The sequence below is a fragment of the Rhinoderma darwinii genome, chromosome 1 (genome assembly GCF_050947455.1).
Source record: "Rhinoderma darwinii isolate aRhiDar2 chromosome 1, aRhiDar2.hap1, whole genome shotgun sequence".
NCBI lineage: Eukaryota > Metazoa > Chordata > Amphibia > Anura > Rhinodermatidae > Rhinoderma > Rhinoderma darwinii.
The window spans coordinates 160,606,627-160,630,729 of record NC_134687.1 but is presented as its reverse complement, the minus strand read 5'-3'; the positions used below and the strand labels follow the sequence as shown (position 1 = coordinate 160,630,729).

The following is a 24,103-nucleotide window of genomic DNA, read 5'->3' as shown; positions in this document are numbered from 1 at the left end:
TGCCAGCCAACCAGTTGTTCTACTGCTCAGAGTAGACTTATTTTATCTTTGACCCGATAGCGTATTTTTTTTTATAAAGTTCTGAATAAGGCCAGAAAAATACTGTCTGGTAAATACTATAGGAGGTTATGTTGGCATCAATAAATTGAATTTGTCTGATGATGGAAAAGCCCTTTTAATATGGACTTAGTCAATAATAGCAGTGAGAGGAGAACAGTCAGGATGTTATAGTAGCTGTTCACATGCTGGGACAGAGCTTGTTCTCTGTTATCACTCCCCTAGCATCATACAGCGGCACATGGAGACTATGCTATTAATGTTAAAAATCGGTGATCCCCAACCACAGGCCCGCGGACCAATACCGGGCTGTAGATCATTTGGTACCGGGCCGCAATATCTGGTATCCTCCCCAGTGGCTGCAGGGAATTCCTGGCGAAAAATCGCACCAAATTGTGGTGCAGTTTTTCGCAAGGAATGTCTGTCGAGCATTCAGCCGGCCTGCTAGCAGGCTGGCCTCCTGGGATGACGTTTTATCCCAGTGGACCTCTGACATCATCCAAGCCGGCCTCCTGGGATGACGTTTTATCCCAGTGGACCTCTGACATCATCCAAGCCGGCCTCCTGGGATGACGTTTTATCCCAGTGGACCTCTGACATCATCCAAGCCGGCCTCCTGGGATGATGTTGTATCCTATGAGACCGCAGCTACAGCCTGTGATTGGCCGCAGCGGTAACATGGGATGAATCGGCATCCCAGGAGGCCAGCCTGGAGGAAGACACAGACTTCTCAGTAAGTATAAGATTTTTTTTCTTCCGAGTTGTGTTTTTTGAGGCAGAATCGCTGTGATTCCGCTGCAATAAATGCAACAACTGCTATTTGTTGTGGGTTTTATATCCCCATTGAATTCAATGGGGAAAACCCGTAACAAATAAGCAGCGTTTACGCAAATACAATTGACATGCTGCAGAATAAAACTCTGCACCGCAGGTCAATTTCTGAGCGTTTTTCCGCTCACTATGTATGCAGAGTGTAATGAGATTTGTTTTATCTCATCCACTTTGCCGCTACTGTATTATGATGCAAATTTTCCGCAACTAATTCAGTTGCGGAGATTCCGCAGTATTTACGCAATGTGTGAACTGACCCTTAAACACCAGGTCAATCAACCAGCATTGACAGGTCATAGGAGCCACTGTAGATCTTTCCCTCACTGGATGTGTGCTGATAGATAATCAATGAATATTGCTTGTCTATGTATGCAGCATGAATATTCTCTTTAGAGTTTTATACCATTGAAAATATAATTGAGCTCCAATGACAGGTACCCGCGCTTGAGATGCAAAAAGATTGGAGACCTCTAGTTTACATTATGAAACTTGACAGAATGGAATTATATATCCACAAAACAACTGAACAAAATTGTGATTATTTATTTCTTGTTGTAACTGAATAAGAGTACATTTTCAATGTCTGGGATGAGCTGACCTAAAAAGAAATGGTCACTGGGACTGTTTACATACTTCCCAACCATCCTGTTTTTTTGCTGGATTGTCCCATGAATAGGTTGCAAATTCACATAAAAGCGGGCGTTCCCGTGTGCTGTTTTGTTTGCTTTCCCGGGGCAGAACGTGGTCAGGGCTAGAAAGTGTCCTGTGCATAGGGATGCAAACGTTAGAAGGTATGTATTTCTAAAAAGATTAGTGCATATAAAGAGGGATAGATAGCTAGATAGATCGATCGATCGATAGATAGATGGATGGATGGATGGATGGATGGATGGATGGATGGATGGATGGATGGATGGATGGATGGATAGATAGATAGATAGATAGATAGATAGATAGATAGATAGATAGATAGATAGATAGATAGATAGATAGGAGATAGATAGATAGATAGATAGATAGATAGATAGATAGATAGATAGATAGATAGATAGATAGATAGATAGATAGATAGATAGATAGATAGATAGATAGATAGATAGATGATAGAGATAGATAGATAGAGATAGATAGATAGATAGATAGATAGATAGATAGATAGATAGATAGATAGATAGATAGATAGATAGATAGATAGATAGATAGATGATAGAGATAGATAGATAGAGATAGATAGATAGTGTAAAGAGCCGAAACATTGCACAGGGGCTAATAAAAAGCCGTTTTTCTATCACAAATTGGAGTGCTGTCTCTTATTGGACGAATAGATAGATAGATAGATAGATAGATAGATAGATAAATAGAGGTGAGTACAATTGCCTTAAAGCACTTGGGTCCAGTATTACCAAGGGCAATCTGCATGTGCCCACCCCCCCCCCCCCCCCATTGTTTTCGTGGGATTCCTCCAGGTACTCTGGTTTCCTCTCACATTGTAGAAATATACTGACTGGTTCATTGGCCCTAGTGTGTATGTGTGTTTGCGATAATAAATTTGTGGGCTCTACTGGGGTCAGAGACTTATGATAGTAATGACAATATCAAGAAAGTTCTCCAGAATATGTTGGCGCGATGTAAGCAACAAGAAAAGAAAGAAAGAAAGAAAAAGAGAAATAAAGAAAGCTATGTCAATGCAGTGTACTACATTTCTTATATGATAATATGTGAAAATAATGACAGAAAAAGAGTTAGCGTTTTCCACATTGGCACATATTTAAGGACCATTAACACTGGTCAGCTGAGAGGCTTGTAACGCTTTTCCAAAGCACTGATCGATTGTCGTGGTTTCAAAACTGGTTGCGTGTAAATAGACCTTCACAAAGATCGTGTGGGAGATTAAGCAAAAGTGGAGCAGTTACCCATAGCAACTAGTCATATTGCAGCTTTTATTAAAAAAAGGCTTCTGAAAAATTTGAGTTGGAATCTCATTGGTCACCATGAGCAACAGCAGGACCTTTGCACCGGTTTTAATACATCTCCCCAAACGTATCTAAGAAACGGTACACAGTGGGGCTTCCTGTGTAGCGTGCACATGCCCGAGAGATGTGTACGTCTATAGGGGAATATAGTCCCACTATTCAACAACACCATTCAGAAGTAACAGGGAGCTGAGGTCACACTATGTATACCTCCAATGGCATACAGTAGTATATACGTTGCCAAAGGACTCCCATGATAAAAAAATAAAAAAAATGACGATCTTACGGTTTACGATATTTTTAATTCACTGGATGCCTCTGTATTGCATAGCATAGTCGAGTATGCTATCCAATACAATATGCTGACCCATACCTCTCCGCAGAGTATTGCCAACACCTACAGTGAACGTACAGGAAAAACATTATGTGAACAGAGCCTTATTGTTTCCCTACCATGTATTCTGTTTAGTTTGTGTCTATTGCCTGTGGATACTGAATATCTGGAGGATGTTTTTTGTATTTTTACTGTTTTTCTCAAAACATCCTCTTCGTCACATTGACATTCTTTCTTACTTTCTTGAGAAAAGGGTGCCATAGCGATCACATTACTGCATCATATTACCATTTGTATGTGGAACCAGACAGTTTGCATACAGATTGTTTTGTTGGCCCGGGGGCATGCAGAGAGGGGTATTTTGGTGTGGCCGGACTCTTTTCATGCAGTAGAGTCAAATAGCTGGGTATGTGTATCCAAAACATGTGAACAGCTTTAGAATGGAAAGCATTTGTGACTTAGAATCTCAATGTTAGAATGAAAGAGCCGAGAAAAGCATTATCTTCAGCTTTTTTTTTTTGTCAATTTCGAGAAAACAGCTATGGGTGATGTCAGATCCAGCACCGAAAACATTGAGAGTCCTGGCAGAATGTAATACAGCTGCAGTCCAACATGATGCTGAAATGGGGTTGTGAGAGCATAAAGGCTTTCCGTATTCCCAGGGCGCACAACTGCTTGCGGCCTTGGCTTTGATCTCTTCAAAGGCTGCTGCCTCCTCCTAGATGGGGGAGACTTGGCTGCCGTTCACTTGCATTGAAAAAAGGCAGAGGTCTCTATTCAGGCAGAAATCAATCACTGTGCAGGAACAATTAAGTGTAATTCAACCATCATGGAACCAGGATGAGATTATGGGTTTGTTACCTGAGTGACTGCGTGGAGATGGGGAGCAGGGGCCTGCTGACACGCCACATTCTGATGACAATAATAGGCACATGAGTGATGTGGCGGGCGGGGGGAGACACAATGACAAATCATGGTCATGCTGTCCAGCCGAGCAGAAAATGAGGTCACAATTGAGAGATAATACTTGCATATGTAACCGTATTTTAGCAAGCTGAGCAACTTAAGGAAATGAATACAATGGAAGCCCAATTCAGTAACATGTAAAAGTGACTGCTATATGAGATAAACATGAGTGTGCTTTTATATATATATATATATATATATATATATATATATATATATATATATATAGACATATATATATATAGCAAAAGAGAAAGCAGCAGCACTCACACAGAAATTATTGACCAGGTGCCCAGCAAAACGTCCGATCCTCGGACGGAATGTAAGGTATAGAAAAAGAAAATTTGCAGCACTCCAATATGAAAAAAATGGTGGTTTATTCACTCCAAATACAGCAGCAACGTTTCAATCCTACAATAGGATCTTTATCAAGCTTGATAAAGATCCTATTGTAGGATTGAAACGTTGCTGCTGTATTTGGAGTGAATAAACCACCATTTTTTCATATTGGAGTGCTGCAAATTTTCTTTTTATATATATATAGTTGTTTAGAATATTAATCTATTAAATAGCTTGGAATGCTGTAAATGATTGTCATCAATGATAATATATCATTAATAATATTATTAATAAATTATTGGTACCTGTAACGTGGCAGCCATTTTTTGGGTACATTGAATATTCGTCAATGTAAAGCTTATAAATTTGATTTGTGCATCATGTCACTTTGGATCTTAGAAGTATCTATCTATCTATCTATCTCTATCTATCTATCTATCTATCTATCTATCTATCTATCTATCTATCTATCTATCTATCTATCTATCTCATATCTATCATCTATCTATCTATCTATCTATCTATCTATCTATCTATCTATCTATCTATCTATCTATCTATCTATCTATCTATCTATCTATCTATCTATCTATCTATCTATCTCATATCTATCTATCTATCTATCTATCTATCTATCTATCTATCTATCTATCTATCTATCTATCTATCTATCTATCTATCTATCTCATATCTATCTATCTCATATCTATCTATCTATCTATCATCTATCACATATCTATCTATCTATCTATCTATCTATCTATCTATCTATCTATCTATCTATCTATCTATCTATCTATCTATCTATCTATCTATCTATCTAGCTCCTTGCAAGTGACAAATAAAATGTTCTTTTTTCGAAGGATTATTTTTTATTGCAATCAAAATTTATTAGGAGAAATGCTACAAAATGTTTCCTCCTGTTTCTCAAAGGTAGAGATATTTAAAATTTCATGTGCTCTCTGACTGAGATGTGATTTCCTTTGCATATAATAAAAATCCACTCATTTTTAGTACTTTTTGGCGCTTCACATTCATTGTCTAAGAATAAGAAAAAACCCTATCCCCTTGATGTATGTTATATTAATGACACATGTCCTGTCACTGAAATCCCGGTCATGCCTGTCATAAGATAATATGCAGCGACTGCGTATCTTGTTCTCGGAACCATAAAAATTACAAGTAGGAAATCCTTGCTAACCAATTGTAGCAAAAAGTGCCAATTTACCCCTTTATCCCTCTAGGGAATGGCCAATTAGGAAAACAGGCTTTAGAAGCTTATTAGGTTGGCAGTGTCTAGTAATACTCGGAACAGCTTTGTTGTGGCATGTTTGTCTCCAATAAGTAGGTGTGCAGGCCAAAGCACAAACAAGTTTAATAAAGGTGGTCATTAAGCTGGAGCCATGAATAATGTTACGCACCATCGTCACATAGAGCAATGACATATGACAGCTATACGTAGGACTTGGTTCTGCGGGATTTTACAGCTGGCCTTACTTAATGAGAAAAATAATTGACTTTCCACCAGTTTTTTGGGTTTCTTTAGTATTTGTCTTTGAAATTGTCTAGAAGTTCTATCCTAGTATGGTCAAAATGTATTACTGTGTGTCTGTGGAATACATAAAAGGAGATGTTTGATGAAGACTGAAGAAAAAATATCATTTTATTCTAGCAGTCCCCTTGGCCATGTCTTGCGGAATCAAGACTTCTACAGAGAGGTCAAAGAGCAATAAATAAATAAAAATAAAATGGCAACAGCTATAGTATGAAGATGCATCGATGAGGAGTTTCGAACACAGGGCTGCGTTTACCTTTTAAGATGTTCAGGCAGAGACATCAGAGGCGTGAGAGCTGCTTTGAGTTACAGATCTTCAAACAATATAAGTCAAAACAAAAAATCAATTCCTCCGGTCCCTGGGAGCAGTTATCTAGAGATAAAAGAGAAAAATAAAGTTATGCTAAAGCAGAGAGGGGAAAGGAACCGATATGCCAAGGGTACACGGAGCATGAGCATTGCTGTAGTGGACCTCATATGAGCCAACATCAATGAATTTTTATCTCATCAAAAAGTTCAGGCTTGCCAACTCGCTTCAGTAAGGCTACAATCTGCTCCGGGGCTGCCCGAAGCTTTGGCTTCAGTAAACTTCTCTTTTCTTCCCCCTATCCCTTTTTCACACTTCTCAAATATAATCACATAGGAGTTGTATTATATACTACTGAAGGCATAAAACGTTACTGCAGTCAGATTTTTTTAAGACAGAATCACAACTGGCCATTAATGTATTTTAATACACTGGATTTTGTTCTATGTGTACTGAAATTATGTTTTTTCGATATCCTTAGTAAAATTTTATTGATCTGCACAAATTGGACTCAAATTTCTATCAATGTGCATGGATTTCCATAGCAAGATGGCATTCTCTTCCGAGGACCGTTTGCAAGATCCAGAGTCTTTAGGACAATAAAGGGCAAGGGCATACAAGCCATAGAGACAGACAATGTAGCTGCTGTGGGGTTCATTAAGGAAGGGGCCTAAACCCATGCAAATATTGTTTATTTATCTAGATAAGGGGCGGACATACCATGTGCGCCACCTGGGCAGCTGGACAGGGGTCCAGTACTTAAAGGGACCCACCAGCTTCTGCTGTCTATTAGATTGCATGTAAGAAACAAACCTGGTATATTTTAATATTTTGACAGTCTTTAACAAAAATTATTATTGCATAGTTTGTTGCTGGATATTCAGCGCTAGCCTTACACTAGTTTGTTGCATTTTACCGTATACAATCATTTTCACACTGTTGCTGCTCACGCAACTTTTAAGACCTAAGTGTCCAGTGGCAGCTGTAAGATGCTTTTTGTGCGATTGGAGATTTTTTTTTTTTCATGTAACAAAAGTATCTCTACAGCAGAAATGCCTGACCTTTCCCAGGCCTTTGATCATACTGGCAAGCTGCGAGATAATGAACAATGTGTGAAAAAAAAAAAGAAGGAAATTTGGAAAAGCTTCATGTCTTCACACTAAGCGACTGATTTCCACATTCAAATGTGTCACATTAAACAATAACTCAGCCATCGTTTGTAGCATAATCTGTGATATGTCAATGTACTTTCTTATGAGGTTACTGATTAGACCAGGACAAGAGTATTAGGGTTGGTGCACACGTAGCGGAAATATCTGCTGTAAATACATAGTGGATACGCAGCAAATTCTGCATGTGTAATATGCAGATTTTGCTGCAGAATTTTCTACAGATTTCACACCTCTCATTGAAAGGGGTAAAATTTGAGGTGAAAAAGCAGAACAAAAAATGTACTTGCTACAGATGTAGAAAACCCAAACCGCAGGTCAATTTTCGTGCAGAAAAATTCTACAGCACTTAGATGAGATTTGTTCACATCTCATCTGTATGGCTTGTACCTTATTCTGCTTCAGATTTTCTGTCCGCAAATCTGGACGGAAAATCTGCAGCATTTCCGGTACGTGTGTACTGACCCTTAGACCATAAAATTCTATGGGGAAAACATAAACCAAAAGAAATAATACATGTGACAGATTTATGTCTGGATATCGATTTTTGATGGTACTGAATAATGTAGCTGGCAACACTATTTGGTACCACAGAAAGGTATATTCATATATATGGTACTTTTTGGTACAGTCAATAAGTAGATGGATATAAATGTATGCAATATATTTGCTTGATATACATTGGGACCTTTATTTCTTCATAAAGGTATATATATACAGTTGCATAGCTCATGGACTACAATGCAAAATCTGTAACAGGTCCCCCAAACATCACACATCTTTAATGCTAGTATCAGCATTGTGAGAAAATAGACATGGACCGCACATCCACAATATATACTTTGATCTGAGCCGCTAGGCATAATTTATAAACATGAATATGAGGTCTTTTGTTAACATTTTGATCAAAATCAGCTGGGTCAAATGTGTGGAGTGCTGGTGCCAAGTAAAACAAAAAAATTGAGGAGGATAGACTATATAATAGGCTTTTGGGTCTTTGGGTTGCTCCCTCTGCAGGAGCGGTGCTGCGGTGGCGGTGGTCGTCATGCGGTGCTGCAACCAATAGAGTAGGGACCAACTTTGAAAGAGGTCGCTGTGAAGTGGCAAGTGGGCTTATACAGTTTGATCAAAATGTTAACCAAGGACCTCATGTTCATGTTTATAAATTATGCCTAGCGGCTCAGATCAATGTATATATTGTGGATTGTGCGGTCCATGTCTAGTTTCTCACAATGCTGATATTATATAGTCTATCCTCCTCAATTTTTTTTGGGCACCAGCACTCCACACATTTGACCAAGCTGATTTTAATTCAGGAATGTCCTCATAAGTGTTTCTGCTCTTGCTTGTGCTCTTAGTTGGCCACTGGGAGCGCATGGTAAGGTGAGCACATTCCATCTGTTCACATGTTGTGGTGCTGTGGGGTGGCCTCTGTTGCTGTAGTGCTGCACTTGTGGGGGGACGTGGCCCAGAGCCAAGGAGGCTTGGCACAGCCTGATAACATGGGTGCTTTTGGGCCTCTGGCTTGCGCCCTCTGCGGGAGCGGTGCTGCGGTGGCGGAGGCCACGATGCGGTGCTGCAACCAATAGAGTAGGGACCCACTTTGAAAGAGGTCGCCGTGAAGTGGCAAGTGGGCTTATACAGTTTGATCAAAATGTTAACAAAGAACCTCATGTTCATGTTGATAAATTATGCCTAGCGGCTCAGATCAACGTATATATTGTGGATGTGCGGTCCATGTCTAGTTTCTCACAATGCTGATTTAATAATTCTAGTCTCTTTATATGGGGCTGAGGAACCTTTGGGTCCCCTCAGATTCTAGGGTCTGGGTGCAACCCCACCCCCATAGTTGGTGGTTTTTAGATTTTTGACATTTTGGTACTGGATTTAAGAGGCACTAATGGAGATCTGTAGACAGCTTGTGAATAACTCAAAGTATTTCTAAAGTGTGGAAAAAACATTGCAATGGTCTTCATGCACCATAACACGTGTTTTATATACCAATATGTAAAGTAAAACTTTTATATATAACTTATATATAAACTAACCCTACAATTCCCTACAAGTGCTTTCCATAAAAAACATTGTCATGGATATAAATCAACTGGCAGTTTCAGTATGAAAGCAACTAAAGAAGTGAGGATTATAGAGGAGAAAGAATGTCCTTGTCTCCCAGCTAAAAGTGGGTATTTTACATTGTGTGTCAAAGGTGAGGAGTCCAGGGCGCTCCCATGGATAAAGAACAATGTCCAGTATTTGTAGCTGTGGTCAGTAACCACGGCTTCTTTTCCCATAAGCATGTCACTGCTGAATTGGCTCCTTTTGTCTGTCCTTCAAGTGAAGAGTAGGTTTGACCTCTTTCTCCAGTAGTTGGACATGCTAAATATAGAGCCATTCATTCCTTTGATGAAATGGAAGCCTCTACATCCTGTGAGGTCATCTATAAAAATAAATAGGACCCTCTGTTACCGTGCTTCAAACAGTACAAACATCTACCACCGCTCTTTATTATATTTTTTGTACAGTAGGATTATATGACGTACTCATCACCTCTGTATGGTCAAGGTAGGCACTTTTTCAAAGAAACTAGGAAGACAATGACAGCACTAAGTTATAACAATACCTAAAGTGGTGATAACCAGCATAGTAAGTAGTTGAATCCCTTGTGTTTCTCTTTTGCCGTGTCCAAGTGAAGCAGAGAGTCCACTATCCTTAAATAGTTGGAGAGTGGCATTTAAAGTTATAGAACACAATGTTCTATTAACTTTGATTTAATTTGATTTATATTGTATATTTCTTTCATTTTTGTTTTTTTTGAGTGTCTCACTTCCACCTTGGGATTTCTTGGAGTTACAAATTCCCATCCAATAACTGTTTGCAAACTGACTCCCTCAGTCAGAAGTATTAACTGTAAGAAGAAGTCCACTGAGGAAAAACCGGATTAATTATGGAGTATGTGGAAGAAGAACAAACATTTTGTTTTGAAGATGCTTATTTCCTTTGTCTTCTTTTTAACCAAAGAGACTTTGCAAATCATGTTGTAAGGCCTCTGCTATGTGCGTTATGCACAAGGGATTGCATATCCAGAGTATTGCCTTGAAAACGGAAGAGACACTTAGGGGAAAACAGATGTGTTAGAAAATCATAAACGGCTTCTACTTAGCTTTGTGCAACACATCAGAGTGTAAAGATGGGAGCTTGCCGCTATTTTGCCAAAGGACAATGAGCTAGTTCCAGTAATTACTTTTGTTTATACATCAGAAACTTGTGTAGCTGACAGTAGGTCATAGGGCAGGTCTTTCTGGATCATGTCACCTAAAGGGCTTTAAGGATTATTTCTTTTCGAGAAGCTCCCAACATTGATCATCAACACCAATATTGTGTGTCCATCACAATGACTTGGATGTTCATCTTTCTAGATTCAGTTCTTTTAAAGACAATTGCAATGAATGATCTAGCCTAATGTGTCAATCATACTTTGCTAAGTATTTTCTTAATATTATTGTTTTTAACCACATTGGCCTCAATATGCATTGTAGGAGACCAGAGATATTTCTGCCTGACAAGTAGGATTATTATGGACGAGGTGTCATTGTATGTGTCATCTTGGTTGATCGGTGACCAAATTTTGATTTTAGAATTATTGTATTATTCTCGAGTATGTCATTTTGAGATGTCAGTTCAGGAATGGGAAAAGCTCTCTTGGTGCCCAAGGCAGTATTGGTAGAATGTGCCCCACCATACTCAGACCACATGACAGCTATCAAATGGACAATCATTCATATAATTGTACTAAAGACCCTTGAAGAGCATCCATAAACTGGGGCCGCCTACCCCTTATCCCGGTTATGTGTCAGTGTCATATGTTTAGTGGAATAAAGCCAACTGTATTGAGTTTGGACATGGTATGACAAATTCTGAAAGTATTGGGTTTTCAATAGTATTTGGTTATACCGAAATGTAGTGGTACCAAGTGAGCCTCTCTAGAAAATAGCTTGATTGTTAAAGCAGGCAAAGTTCAGGAGCTGGCAGTGAAGGTTCAGCGTCAAGTACAAGGTTAGATCATGATCCACAAAGGGGGACAGTGGTGAACAGTACATAAAAAGCTGTTAGCATTATATGTACGTTAACCCAAAGTCTGGTTGAGTACACAGTTATATTAACATTGCCGTTCACATAATTATGAGGAATAAAAAAAATAAAGTGCTGAGTTTATTAAATGTGGACTAAATAATACAATGTAATGCATCAGTGTCGAATTTGACAAGACACAATATAATTAATGTATTATTAGCAAGTAAAAACTCTCTTTGGTGTTCTATATGAAAGTGGAAAAGCATGCACACATCCAACAAACAATATGATTTTTATTTCTTAAACTTAAAGCCTCTTCTATATGACAAAGTATAAAAAGGACAGGTTAGGGTCAGGCAGGATATTCCCCCGATGGAACGCAACTCATGAATAATAGTGAGATATTAAAATTCTTTTGTTATTTAGTGACAAAAAGAGATGTAATTCTTGACACACCTACCGGCACTGTGTTCACTATGCAACCGGCAAGAAATATAAGACAAGGCCAAAGCTTAAATTAAAATCCTTAGGTTCTTATCTTCTTCCCACAGGAAAGCAAATCTGTGTTGAAAACCGTAAAATTAAGAGGAGAGCTAGGATGGCATAATTTAGTGACAATTCATGGTGCTGGATTTTTTGAGCTTTATGACTGGAGGGATAGGCCAGACATTAATAAGATACAGAAATACAACTTCTTGTGGTTTATAAGAAAAAAGCACTGGGAATGAAAACAAAATGAAAGGATATGATTTTAGTTTTTTGCTTTTTACATGTCTATATTTAGATATATGAATATCATTCCTATTATCGTTTGTTCTCTTCCCTGTCACTAGCAACTTATTATTTCTTAAGAAGTTAAAGGTGTAATCTCAGCACAGACATTTATGGCATATTGCTAAAATATTCCGTCAATGTCCGATTATTGGGGTCCAACTTCTGTAACCTTCATCAATGGCAAAATAGCATTGGTGCTAGGAAAGCTCCGTGCCACTTTGTCTCCTGTCCGCCATGTTTAGCTTTTTCCACTGGCCACATAGTCAGCCTGTAATAGTCAATTGCCAACCATGCAGCTTCTTAAAAAAAGTTGTACTGAAACAGCCCCATTAAAGGGATTGTGCTAGGTTAAAAAAAATGATCTGCTTATTTCCAGAATCAGCACCGCTGTTATAAATGGGTTATGTCTCGTACTGCACCTCAGCCCTAACCTCTGCAGGAATTGTATGATACCGGACCACTAATTTTCTGGACTATTGGTTGTTGAATAGGTCGATCTGCTATATTATAGTAGTAATGGTAAAAGAATACTAAGGCTGGTCCACCAGGCGCTGAGCTATTGGATTATTGCTGTAACCATCTTTAATTTTGTGTAATTGCTACTTCTTTGTAAATGGTCGGACCATATATCTGACCAAATTGCTGAATGATCTTACTGACAATAAATACCAGCAATCCCTAAATAACATGCACGTAGGGAGTGACAGCCCCTTCTGTTTCTCTTAGGGGATAGAATTTCTATGCATAATAAAATAGATAAATCTGTTTGGGTATTAAACTTTTTGCTTATTTGGAATGTATATTTACATATTTTTTTTTATTTTTTTTATTGATGTTACAGTCAAACAAGGTCCCAGTTGTGCAGCCATCGCATGCAGTGCATCCCCTCACCCCTCTCATTACATACAGTGATGAACACTTCGCACCAGGAGCTCACCCTTCACATATTCCCTCAGATGTCGGCTCAAAGCAAGGTATGGATTATTGCTCCGGATTGCTAAAAAAAAATAATTCTTTGTTCATGGCTAAATGAAGAGGACGGCTGTAGTACAGAACCTACTTATCACCAAACAGATGAACAGGACCTATACTTCTTATATTGCTTTTTTATTAAGTGAAAGAGGATAGAATAGGTTTCTATAAAATAATGGCTCATTTATTCTTTGGACCCTAATTCTTATTGACTTGTACTTGCAACATGTGACGTGTATAGACCTAAGGGTGGAAGGAATAAGAAAAGTAGAGAAATTAGAATATTAGACAGTATATATGTAAGAACTGCAGATAGCCTGACCCCCCACCCCAAGTCCACTTCAAGACACACACATACAACCACTTCGTAGGGCCTAGTGACTTACACTTGTAAACCGCTCCATAATACACCAGTTTGGAATAGTGTAGGGGGCCATGTGAACAACGTTTTTCCTGACGTAATTTCTGTGACTTTTCTGAAGAGACCCACTGTTTCACATTATAGAAATGTATCTCAGAAGTTATAAAGAAATTTATTTTTAGGGTAAAAAAAGGGTAACATATAGAGATGGTCACGCATGTTTTAGCTTTCCCAACACCACCAAATTTGTAAAAACATTTTTAGGTTTTCATGTACAATTAAAAAAATAGAAAAAAGTTGACGACCATTGATTTTAAAATAAATGTAGACCTTCTAGTCAAATAATATTGCTTTGATGAAATACGTAACAAAAATACACAACCTACTCGTAGTTTTCTATAAACTGTGAATGTTCTGTGTGAACATAGCCTAAGCCTTAAAGCAATACTAAATCAAGAACTGAACAAGAGAAAATAGAACACTTATTTGTCATTCTGCAGATCCTGGCACAAGCATCTCTTCCTAGTTCCCTCCATCTTTGGCCAGGTATGCCTGGCCTCAATTTCAGATGACAAATTGGGGAATATTTCTGCTGCTGCAAGCTGCTACTCTTTTTCCAAATTTTTTTTCCTATGCTCTAGCAATGGAAAGGGACACATCGATGGACACATATAAAAGTTTATTTTTAACCTGTGAATAGCAATATGAACAGGAACAAATAATCATAATACGTGTTGATTTTTTCCAACTGGAAAGCAGTGAGCAGACCCCAGGTTTGCTCTACATGTACTGTATACATAGAAGAGTGATAAAGTATCCAACAAAGCTGTCTTATAGAATTTTTTTTTATAATCTCTGGCCATTGGTCCATTTTTACTTTATATGGAGCCTTTACCAATGATATGTTCTAGAAATGTAGAACACAACCTAAGATTTATTGTACATGATTGTACTTCTCAAGTGACGTTCAGAAACATATGTATATATGCAATGTATAGATTCATTACATTTCCCAACATGGGTTTAGACACATTTGCTAAAGATTTGGAATGAATTCAATAAACAGTAAACCAAAAATCGCATATTATAAAACAATAAAAGGAAGACTATATTCCAAGAGAGCAGTCATCAAATATGTAAATCATAATAGGGGTTAATCATGTTGATAGTACCAATACCCTTCTTATGTGTGCATTGCACTCGAGAACCATGGTGCTGGAAAGCTGGCATCCAATTGGGAATGGGATTAGATGTTTGTGGCAAGGTGTTAGGTCTACTTGTTGTAGGGTTTTCATTCCCAGCACATTGAAAGAAGATATGCAATTTCTTTTGGGATTTTTCTTCATATCATTTTTGTTCAACAAAAAGTACTACCAATGCAAAACAGCTTGACCTTGCCGCCCAAAGGCGTCAGCTTGATGAAGAGCTTAGTAGAAGCTGGAGTGACAATCGGGAGCCAAGTGAATCATATCAAGAGTGAGCATTAGAAGCCTTAAAATGATTCATAATTAGTCACTGATCCTCTGTGGTTGAAACGGAGAGGAAAAAAATGCAATGCAACCTTTAGGGAATGTAAGTTAATGGACAAGCCCTAATGTAATGCACCTAATCTATACCGTATTTAAGCCTATTTAGGGCAGCAGATTTTTGTGAATTTCTTAATTTAAAACTTTCCATTGAAACAACAATAACAGAGAATATCCAAGAGTACAATAAAACTGTTTATTTTCTCTCATATTATGTTTAAACCACTTGGTGCTGGGCCAAAGTATCTTACCGTGTGACTTAAGGGTTAAAATCGAAATCAGAAATTGCCTAAGCACCTTATAAATGTAAATTTCATGGTTATTGCATTATGCATGCTGTTCATGTATATTTTTCCTCATCCATCAAAAAATAGAACAGAACTGGAGGACAGTGACTAATCCATTGAGGGCTGAGAAGGAATTAATGTCCTCCGGGGTAAAATAGCAGCACTTACCACTTCTTTGCACTGGAACCTAAAATTATTCGTCGTACATTACAGTTACAGAAAGAAAAAGAAGCATTGATGTGACTGTCCTGTGACCCTGTCTACCAATATTTACACATACTTATAGTCTTTGGAAAAATTATCTAATATTTTTCTACTTTAACAGGCATGCACAGGCATCCTCAAGCACCGGACCTACCTAACTTCTACCCAATGTCTCCTGGAGGTGTGGGCCAGATGACTCCTCCTCTCGGCTGGTAAGTTTTAGGAATGCACGATGTGTTGAGATGTTCTACTTTTGTTACTATATTAAAATCACTGAACAGGCCATACTTACTCATGAGGGTGGCACGCACACCACCTCCCAACAGGACTCAGAGGGAGATTATATATTGTTACATTTTATATATCTGATATAATAGATATATCGTGAAATTCCTTTAATCCGTCATCTGATAATTCAAAAAGTTTGAAAATCTGACACTTCTTTCAAGGACAGAAATGCAATATGTGCAAAAATGTGGAATTTCACAAGAAGCAGAAGTTGAGAATGGCAAACCTGCACTAATACAGTAGTGGGGGTGTATGCATCACTGCATATCCTGCTATTGTTAACACTACCTTTTTTGTGCAAGCATTAACAAATGGTTGTTACGATTCCCCTTGTCAAAGGGCTGTGTCCCTACATACTGACAATATCACACTGTGCAGGGACACATCCTCCTGAAAAGGGGAATGGTAACACACATTTGTCTATCAGTCCTGGACTGCACAAAGACTTTTTGTGAAATACAAGTTTTCCTATAATAAACATGTCAAGAGAGGTTACAGATTCTCTATAAACCCTGTGACTCACAGGTGACGACTTCTCAGATTCTAGTAGTTTTTTTTGCTCTTTTCTTCTCCATCCCATCCAGACTTCATGACGAATTCTCCCGGGCATGACCCATTTCTGCAGAATTTGCCACTCAGATGTCTTCGGCTCCTCACTTTTCCAACATTTCCACACCTATAAACGAAGATAAAATTACCGTGGTGCCACACACTGTGTCCCTGAATAATTGTGTCAAACACTGTGAAGTAAAGCACCATTGTAATGACAGGGATAGGGAAACAGACAAGTGAGCCCTAATCTACCCGCCACTCAGTCCCTGCCTACTTGCAACGACCCGCCCTAGGCGACAGGGTACAACTGGGTGACGGTCCCTACACTCAGTAAGTGCACGACAGACAACAGATAAGGAAGCACAGAACAAAGGGAAACGGGGCGGTTGCCCACGGAAACACCGTGAGCAACAAGAGTAATAAACGAGCCGAGTCAAACCAGGAGAGTACGAGGTGCCAAACGCAGAGCAGGAGAGTAGTGAACGAGCCGAGTCAAACCAGGAGTGTACGAGGTACCAAACGCAGAGCAGGAGAGTAGTCAGTAAGCCAGGGTCAATACGAAGCAGGGACAAGTAGTTCAAGATGCTGCAGCAGCGCCAGGAAACCAACAGAGAAGAATCACAAGCAAGGAGGAACAGGAAAGGCAGGTATAAATAGACAGAGTGCAGGAGCTAGCTCCGTCTGGCCAGGCTGTGATAGGCTCTCCCACTCCTAAGCCTGCCATCCTGAGTGGTGGAAGATGGAGTCAGTCTCACAGACATAGAAGCAGGTGCAGACTGATTACCTATGGGCGTGGATACAGAAGCTGTGCCTGGCAGATCCTTAAAGAGGCTCTGTCACCAGATTTTGCAACCCCTATCTCGTATTGCAGCAGATCGGCGCTGCAATGTAGATAAGAGTAACGTTTTTTTTTGTTTTTTTTTAAACGAGCATTTTTGGCCAAGTTATGACCATTTTTATATTTATGCAAATGAGGCTTTCTAAAGTACAACTGGGCGTGTTTAAAGTTAAAGTACAACTGGGCGTGTATTGTGTCTGTACAGCTGGGCGTTTTTACTTCTTTTACTAGCTGGGCGTTGTGAATAGAAGTTTATGATGCTGACGAATCAGCATCATCCACTTCTCTTCGTTACCACCCAGCTTCTGGCAGTGCAGACACACAGCGTGTTCTCGAGAGATCACGCTGTGACGTCACTCACTTCCTGCCCCAGGTCCTGCATGGTGTCGGACGAGCGAGGACACATCGGCACCAGAGGCTACATTTGATTCTGCAGCAGCATCAGCGTTTGCAGGTAAGTCGATGTAGCTATTTACCTGCAAACGCTGATGCTGCTGCAGAATCAACTGTAGCCTCTGGTGCCGATGTGTCCTCGCTCATCCGACACGATGCAGGACCTGGGGCAGGAAGTGAGTGACGTCACAGCGTGATCTCTCGAGAACACGCTGTGTCTGTGCACTGCCAGAAGCTGGGTGTTAACGAAGAGAAGTGGATGATGCTGATTCGTCAGCATCATAAACTTCTATTCACAACGCCCAGCTAGTAAAAGAAGTAAAAACGCCCAGATGTACACACACAATACACGCCCAGTTGTACTTTAGAAAGTCTCATTTGCATAAATATAAAAATGGTCATAACTTGGCCAAAAATGCTCGTTTAAAAAAAAAAACGTTACTCTTATCTACATTGCAGCGCCGATCTGCTGCAATAGGAGATAGGGGTTGCAAAATCTGGTGACAGAGCCTCTTTAACAACCACATACACAGTGCCTCCTGTACATAGTGCCACACGTAGCCCGTGTAGATAGCATCACTCACAGTCCCCCTGTAGATAGCATCAGACACAGCCCCTATATATAGTGCCACACAGCCCCCCTTATATATAGTGGCACACAGCCCCCCCTTGCATATAGTGCCACATAGCCCCCCTTGTATATAGTGCCACACAGCCCCCCCTTGTATATAGTACCACACAGCCCCCTCCCTTGCACATTGTGCCACAAAGCTGACCCATTGTATATAGTGCCACACTACTCTCCCCTTGTATATAGTGCCACACAGCCCCCCTCCCTTGTATATAGTGCCACACAGCTCCCCATAATGCTATACAGCCCCCCTCCCTTTTATATAGTACCATACAGCTCCCCCCCTTGTATATAGTGCTACACAGCAATCCCCCCCTGTATATTGCCACATAGCCCCTGAAAAAATAAAATATTGTACTTACCTTTCCCCGTTCCTGAGGACGCAGATACAAGTGAATGTGGCTGTCGCTAGCAAAGCCACCTGGCATGAGGGGGCCCATGCCGCCCAGTGGCACTATCGGGCCGCCCTTATGAGGATCCGCCACTGAATGGGAGATATAATGGTGGTCATTTTAGGTTGGAAATACTGTTTCAATGTAACGTTTGTCCATTCACACAGATTCTTCAATCTAGTTTTTGTAATGGAATGTAGCAAGGACATAGTATGTAATGGCTAAACATACCTGAAGTTATATAAAATAAAAAGATATCTGGTTATTTTTCACAGTTATGTATCAACCATTTTCTCATTAAAACTGCAATTGATGTGCTCTTTCCTCCTTAAAGTGTCATCCCACGGCTTATGACTTGTTGCTAAGTGTCTGATTATTTGGGTGCAGCTTATACCGCATAGTGCCTAGCTTGTGCCAGCCAAGTTAAGGTTCACACGCTGTTGTGCATGGCTGTGTCAGTCTGTACAAAGCATAGACGACTGCTAGTGAATCATTCAGGTCTGGCATTTAAGCCTCTATGCACCATTACTCCGTCTGCTCCTAGATCCTGACTCATGTAAGAAAAGATTTATCACAACTACGTAAGAATAATCCTGGATGTGATAAGAATGGGAGAAGGTAGAGAGCATGGCAGTCATTTTTATTTAAGGAAGGATGTATATAGTTTATTACGACTATTAAGTATCTGTGTGGTCCTACAAGGTCTCTAGCTACACTTGCACTGATGTTGTATATGAGTATATCAGGTATGATTCTCTCAGAGGTGGGGTTGTTCCATTACCAATTGATTAGATGTTGTTTGACCAACATCTATTTCCTCCAACCACATAATAAACATGCAGTAGAGGACAGGGGTACAAGCCAGATACTTTAGAAGAACAGTTATCTTGTGGCAGAACTCGAGCATGTCAAAATCCAATATTCTCAGTCCTTATTTCCTCCAACATCTCCTGTCGGGAGACAGTCAGGAGAAGAATTAGATTGTTGGCAAATCTCGACCAAGTGTATGGGAAGATAACATATATTGACATGCTGTCATGTAGAACCATAATATGAGGTTTTTTTTTACTTCATGATATTCAACGAGTACATAGTATAAAACTTCCTGTTATGTTGCCAAGAGGTTGTCATGTGTTATGTTGTCAGAGTTTGCCCAGTAGGAAACAGACTATTATTGGCTTATTACTAAGGAAATTAACATAATTAAAGGGGTTATCTAGGTTATTAAAATTGATAGCCTATCCTTAGGATAGGCCACCAATATTAGATTGATGGGGTCCGACTGTCGACACCGCCGCCGATTAGCTTTTTGAGGGGACCGCGGTGCTCATACGAGTGTCACAGCCATTGTTCACATGGTTCTACTCCTTTTTCATACTTGCATACTCCTCGTTCATACTTGCATGCGTCGTTAAATTTGAAGGGGCTGTCTGGTTTAGAACATGCATCTTCAAATAACCTTAGGGTATTTTGAGCACGTAATGGGGAGTCTCTCATTGTTAAATTACATCAATTAGCCAGAATTAGCCAGAGTGGACACAGCTACATAAAGCAATTCTCTCTGGAGGACCTTGAATATTTGTATGTTACATGTATAGTCCATTAATTTCAACAGGCATTGTGTAATGCTCTCTTTCCCCTGTGGTGGTGCTGCAGGGGAATTAAACTCTTGCTCCAAGGTCCCCTTTCAGATTACAGCTGACCACTGTAGACGCCAGCAGCAGGGGCACCCTGTGATCGGCATATTTTCTAGAGGGGGGGGATTCCTAACAAAAAGCAATGGCCAAAAGTGGACAACCCCTTTAAATTAAACTATTACCAAATTGGTTTATTCTGCTTCATTACTGAAAAATTGAACTCCCAATCCTGGAGCCATGGTGTATAGTAAGAGTAGAGAAAAGCATCCAAACTTGAAATATATCTTGAAGACCTTCCAGTCTGTATTAAATTTCTACAGAAAGAAAACCAGGTGATTTCCAAGTATTGCAGTCATTTACATTTTACAGGAAAATCATATCACTGCATTGTTGTTGGCTGGTCTTCATTTACAGGACAGACTCAAGTTACAAGATTTTGTCTGGATTTTATTAACTCTTAGGGTGTGTTCACACAACAACGCCAAATACGTCTGAAATTACGGAGCTGTTTTTAGGAGAAAAGAGCTCCTGAGTTTCAGACTTTTTACAAGTGCACGCGTTTTTTGCGGCGTCTTTTACGGACGTAATTGGAGCTGGTTTTCATTGGAGTCAATGAAAAAAGGCTCCAGTTACGTCCCAAGAAGTGTCCTGCACTTCTTTGACGCGGCCGTAATTTTACGTGCCGTCTCTTGACAGCGACGCGTAAAATGACAGCTCGTCTGCACAGAACATCGTAAGGGTATGTGCACACGACCTATTTTCAGTCGTAATGGAGGCGTTTTACGCCTCGAATTACGCCTGAAAATACGGCTCCAATATGTCGGCAAACATCTGCCCATTGCTTACAATGGGTCTTACGATGTTGTGTGCAGCTCCGTAATTTCAGACGTATTTGGCGTTGTCGTGTGAACATACCCTAAGACCCATTGCAAGCAATGGGCAGATGTTTGCCAACGTATTGGAGCCGTCTTTTCAGGCGTAATTCGAGGCGTAAAACGCCTCCATTACGTCTGAAAAAAGGTCGTGTGCACATACCCTTATATTCTTACTTGTTTACATAGAACATCCATGTTTAATATTTTCAGTTAAATAATTGTTTGTATAATAAATGACAAAACAGATAGAGCCTCATGTATAAAAACTAGTGCTGATAAATAGTGCAGCAGTCCTCTACAACAACCAGATTCTGAGTTTTATCTAATCAGTAAAGCTCAAGAATAAGAGACGTGGACTTATTGCTTGCTTTGGCAACTCCTTCACTTTTTGTCTGCACTGAATGGGGTTGAGCTGTAATAACAGGCATAGCCCATGGACAAGTGTGGCGCTGTTTCTGGAAAAAAAAATACTCTGTTTTCTAATCTTATACATCCTGTTTCATTTTAATCTAAAAGTCCAGAGATTCCTGAATTCCTGCTATTTTTTTTACAACCCAGATGTTATTTCTTAGCAAGATGATTTCTATAAATGTATTAAACAAGAAGATCTGTATTGCATGTACCCTATATTCACTTTTATTATAGATGATGACTAATAAGGAACCCCAAAAGGTGATGTATTGAGGATTTTCTTTAAGGGTCTGTATCACCAGAGACAACCCCTTTCAAACAGGAGCCACCACAGCTGATTTTTTCAGGGAAAGTCGCAGCCAGCCAGACATTTTACCTACATAGACCCTTCACGTCCTCCAGAGTGGATCTGACAGGGTTCCTTGAGGACAGGTTTGGGAAATACTGGCTTAAAATATCTATCTTTAAGGCTATATCTAGGATTGTTTATTTAGCATTATATATGATGGGTATATTGGCAACTGTTCATGTGTCTACCCTTGTAGCAATGTAAATTTTTCCAAAATCTTGGCAAAAAAAGGTGCTATTTTTACTTAAAATCAATTTAATATTGATGTAGTAGATGTTGGCACAGATCAAGGTTTCTGGGTGAACTAGTTGGTTCAATACACCATCTTGTCTACATCTAATATATAATATATAAAAGAAGAGTAAGATGCCCTAGGAAAAAGGTGGAATGTTTCTGAAGTGCTCGAATTAATTTGGAGAAGGGCTAACGTTTTCCCGTTAATGTTTGTCATTCCTGTCATTCTCTGCCTTGCAATAAAACTGTGAGTTGCAGTATTTTGTAATATTTTCTTAATGCATCATATCTGAGACTACTTGTTCACTGCCCTCTAAAAGTTGCCAAGTAGTCTTGTGTACACGGATCTACGCAAGGTTTAAATAATGGATTTACTGTAATTGCAGATTTCATTGGTTAGTCATGGCGAATTTGTTACTATGAATTTTAATTTGGATTTGTAACAAAGAAAGTTGTCAAAGTTGAAGTTTCCAAATATTTTTTAGCTACCATAGTAAATTAAAAAATAAAAAGGTGCCAATGTTGTACTTTTAGACGAATTCAAAGTAATTCGATTTCAATTTTATTTTAAATGCAAAGGTATACGTCTTCCTTTATCCATTAACTATAACATGTATTGCTTCCTTATCATAATTTGTGTACTTATGACCACCATGAACAAAAACTGAGTACCTTCCTAGATATTATCTTATCATATAAAATAACCACAGAAAAAGGGTATTTTCTAAATTTTGAGAATCTGTGCCTAATAGATTAAAGGGATTTTCTGATTAGAAAACCAAAAATATCATATTAAACTATGAGTTAACAGAGGAGGGTCTCTCGTTCGAGACCTCCATCAATTACCTGGAGCAGAGAGCAGCTACAAAGAGTGTCTCTTCTCTGGTGGACCCAGCATGTCTTGGCATTACATGGTCAACCTATTGATTTCAAGGGGCACCATGTATTGCTTTATTTCCCCTCCAGTGGAGTTGCAGGATAATTGAACTTTTGCTGCCGGGTTTCTCTGCTGATTACATTTCATCCCTAGGAGTTCCTAGCAGTAGAACAACCTGTGATGAGCATTTTTTTAAGGGGCCTTTCTAACAAAAAGGGATTGTAAAAAAATCATAATGGAATCCTGCATTTTGCACTTAGATCTCTCTGCAGGAGCGTAACTAAGGAGTACAGCGGTTTACAGTTGCACCTGGGCCCTAAAGCCTGAGGACCTGATCTCCTCCTACTGTGCTATAGGAGGAGATCAGTACTACAAATGATGATCATTACGGAAAAATATGGTCCAGGAGCTTCAAGTTACGCCTCTGGCTTTGTAATGGTCCTCACACACGTGCAGATACATTTGGAAATACGAGTGTCGATCGTCAATATAGCGAGTTGTTAACGTTCGAATAACATCCATTTACACGTAACGTAATTGTATGTATTCTCCTAATTTCGATCACTTGTAATATCGCTAGTCTTTCCTACTTTGAGCATTCACTTTTCTTTTAATCAATTTTCACACCTTCTGTCTCATCTGCTAGTGACTAGCAGATCCGGTTTATTATAAGGAGATATAACGCAGATACATGATCATTTTTAGGACATCATAAAAGATTGGATGAACAACAAAAAAGCAAATTCTCACTGAACGTGCAATCGCTGCTCATGTTTACACTAACCAATGATTGCGAACGTTTGCTTCATATTATGATTTCTTCACACAATGTCCGTCCCATGTAAAAGGACCTTAAAGGGGTTTTCCAGTCCTAAGAAACTGATGGCCTATTCTCAG

General features: G+C 39.4%; 1 protein-coding gene across 5 annotated transcripts in view; it reads left to right on the top strand.

The window, feature by feature from the left end:
- The window catches only part of LEF1 (lymphoid enhancer binding factor 1), a 115,437-nt gene that overhangs the window by 39,174 nt on the left and 52,160 nt on the right, over nucleotides 1-24,103 (top strand). For 3 of the 5 annotated variants that reach the window (XM_075860509.1, XM_075860511.1, XM_075860513.1), the window contains exons 4-5: nucleotides 13,212-13,353; nucleotides 15,851-15,941. In XM_075860509.1, the coding sequence (XP_075716624.1) occupies nucleotides 13,212-13,353; nucleotides 15,851-15,941 (233 nt within the window). The remainder of the gene's footprint in view (nucleotides 1-13,211; nucleotides 13,354-15,850; nucleotides 15,942-24,103) is intronic. The other 2 variants (XM_075860510.1, XM_075860512.1) reach the window with 1 other exon arrangement.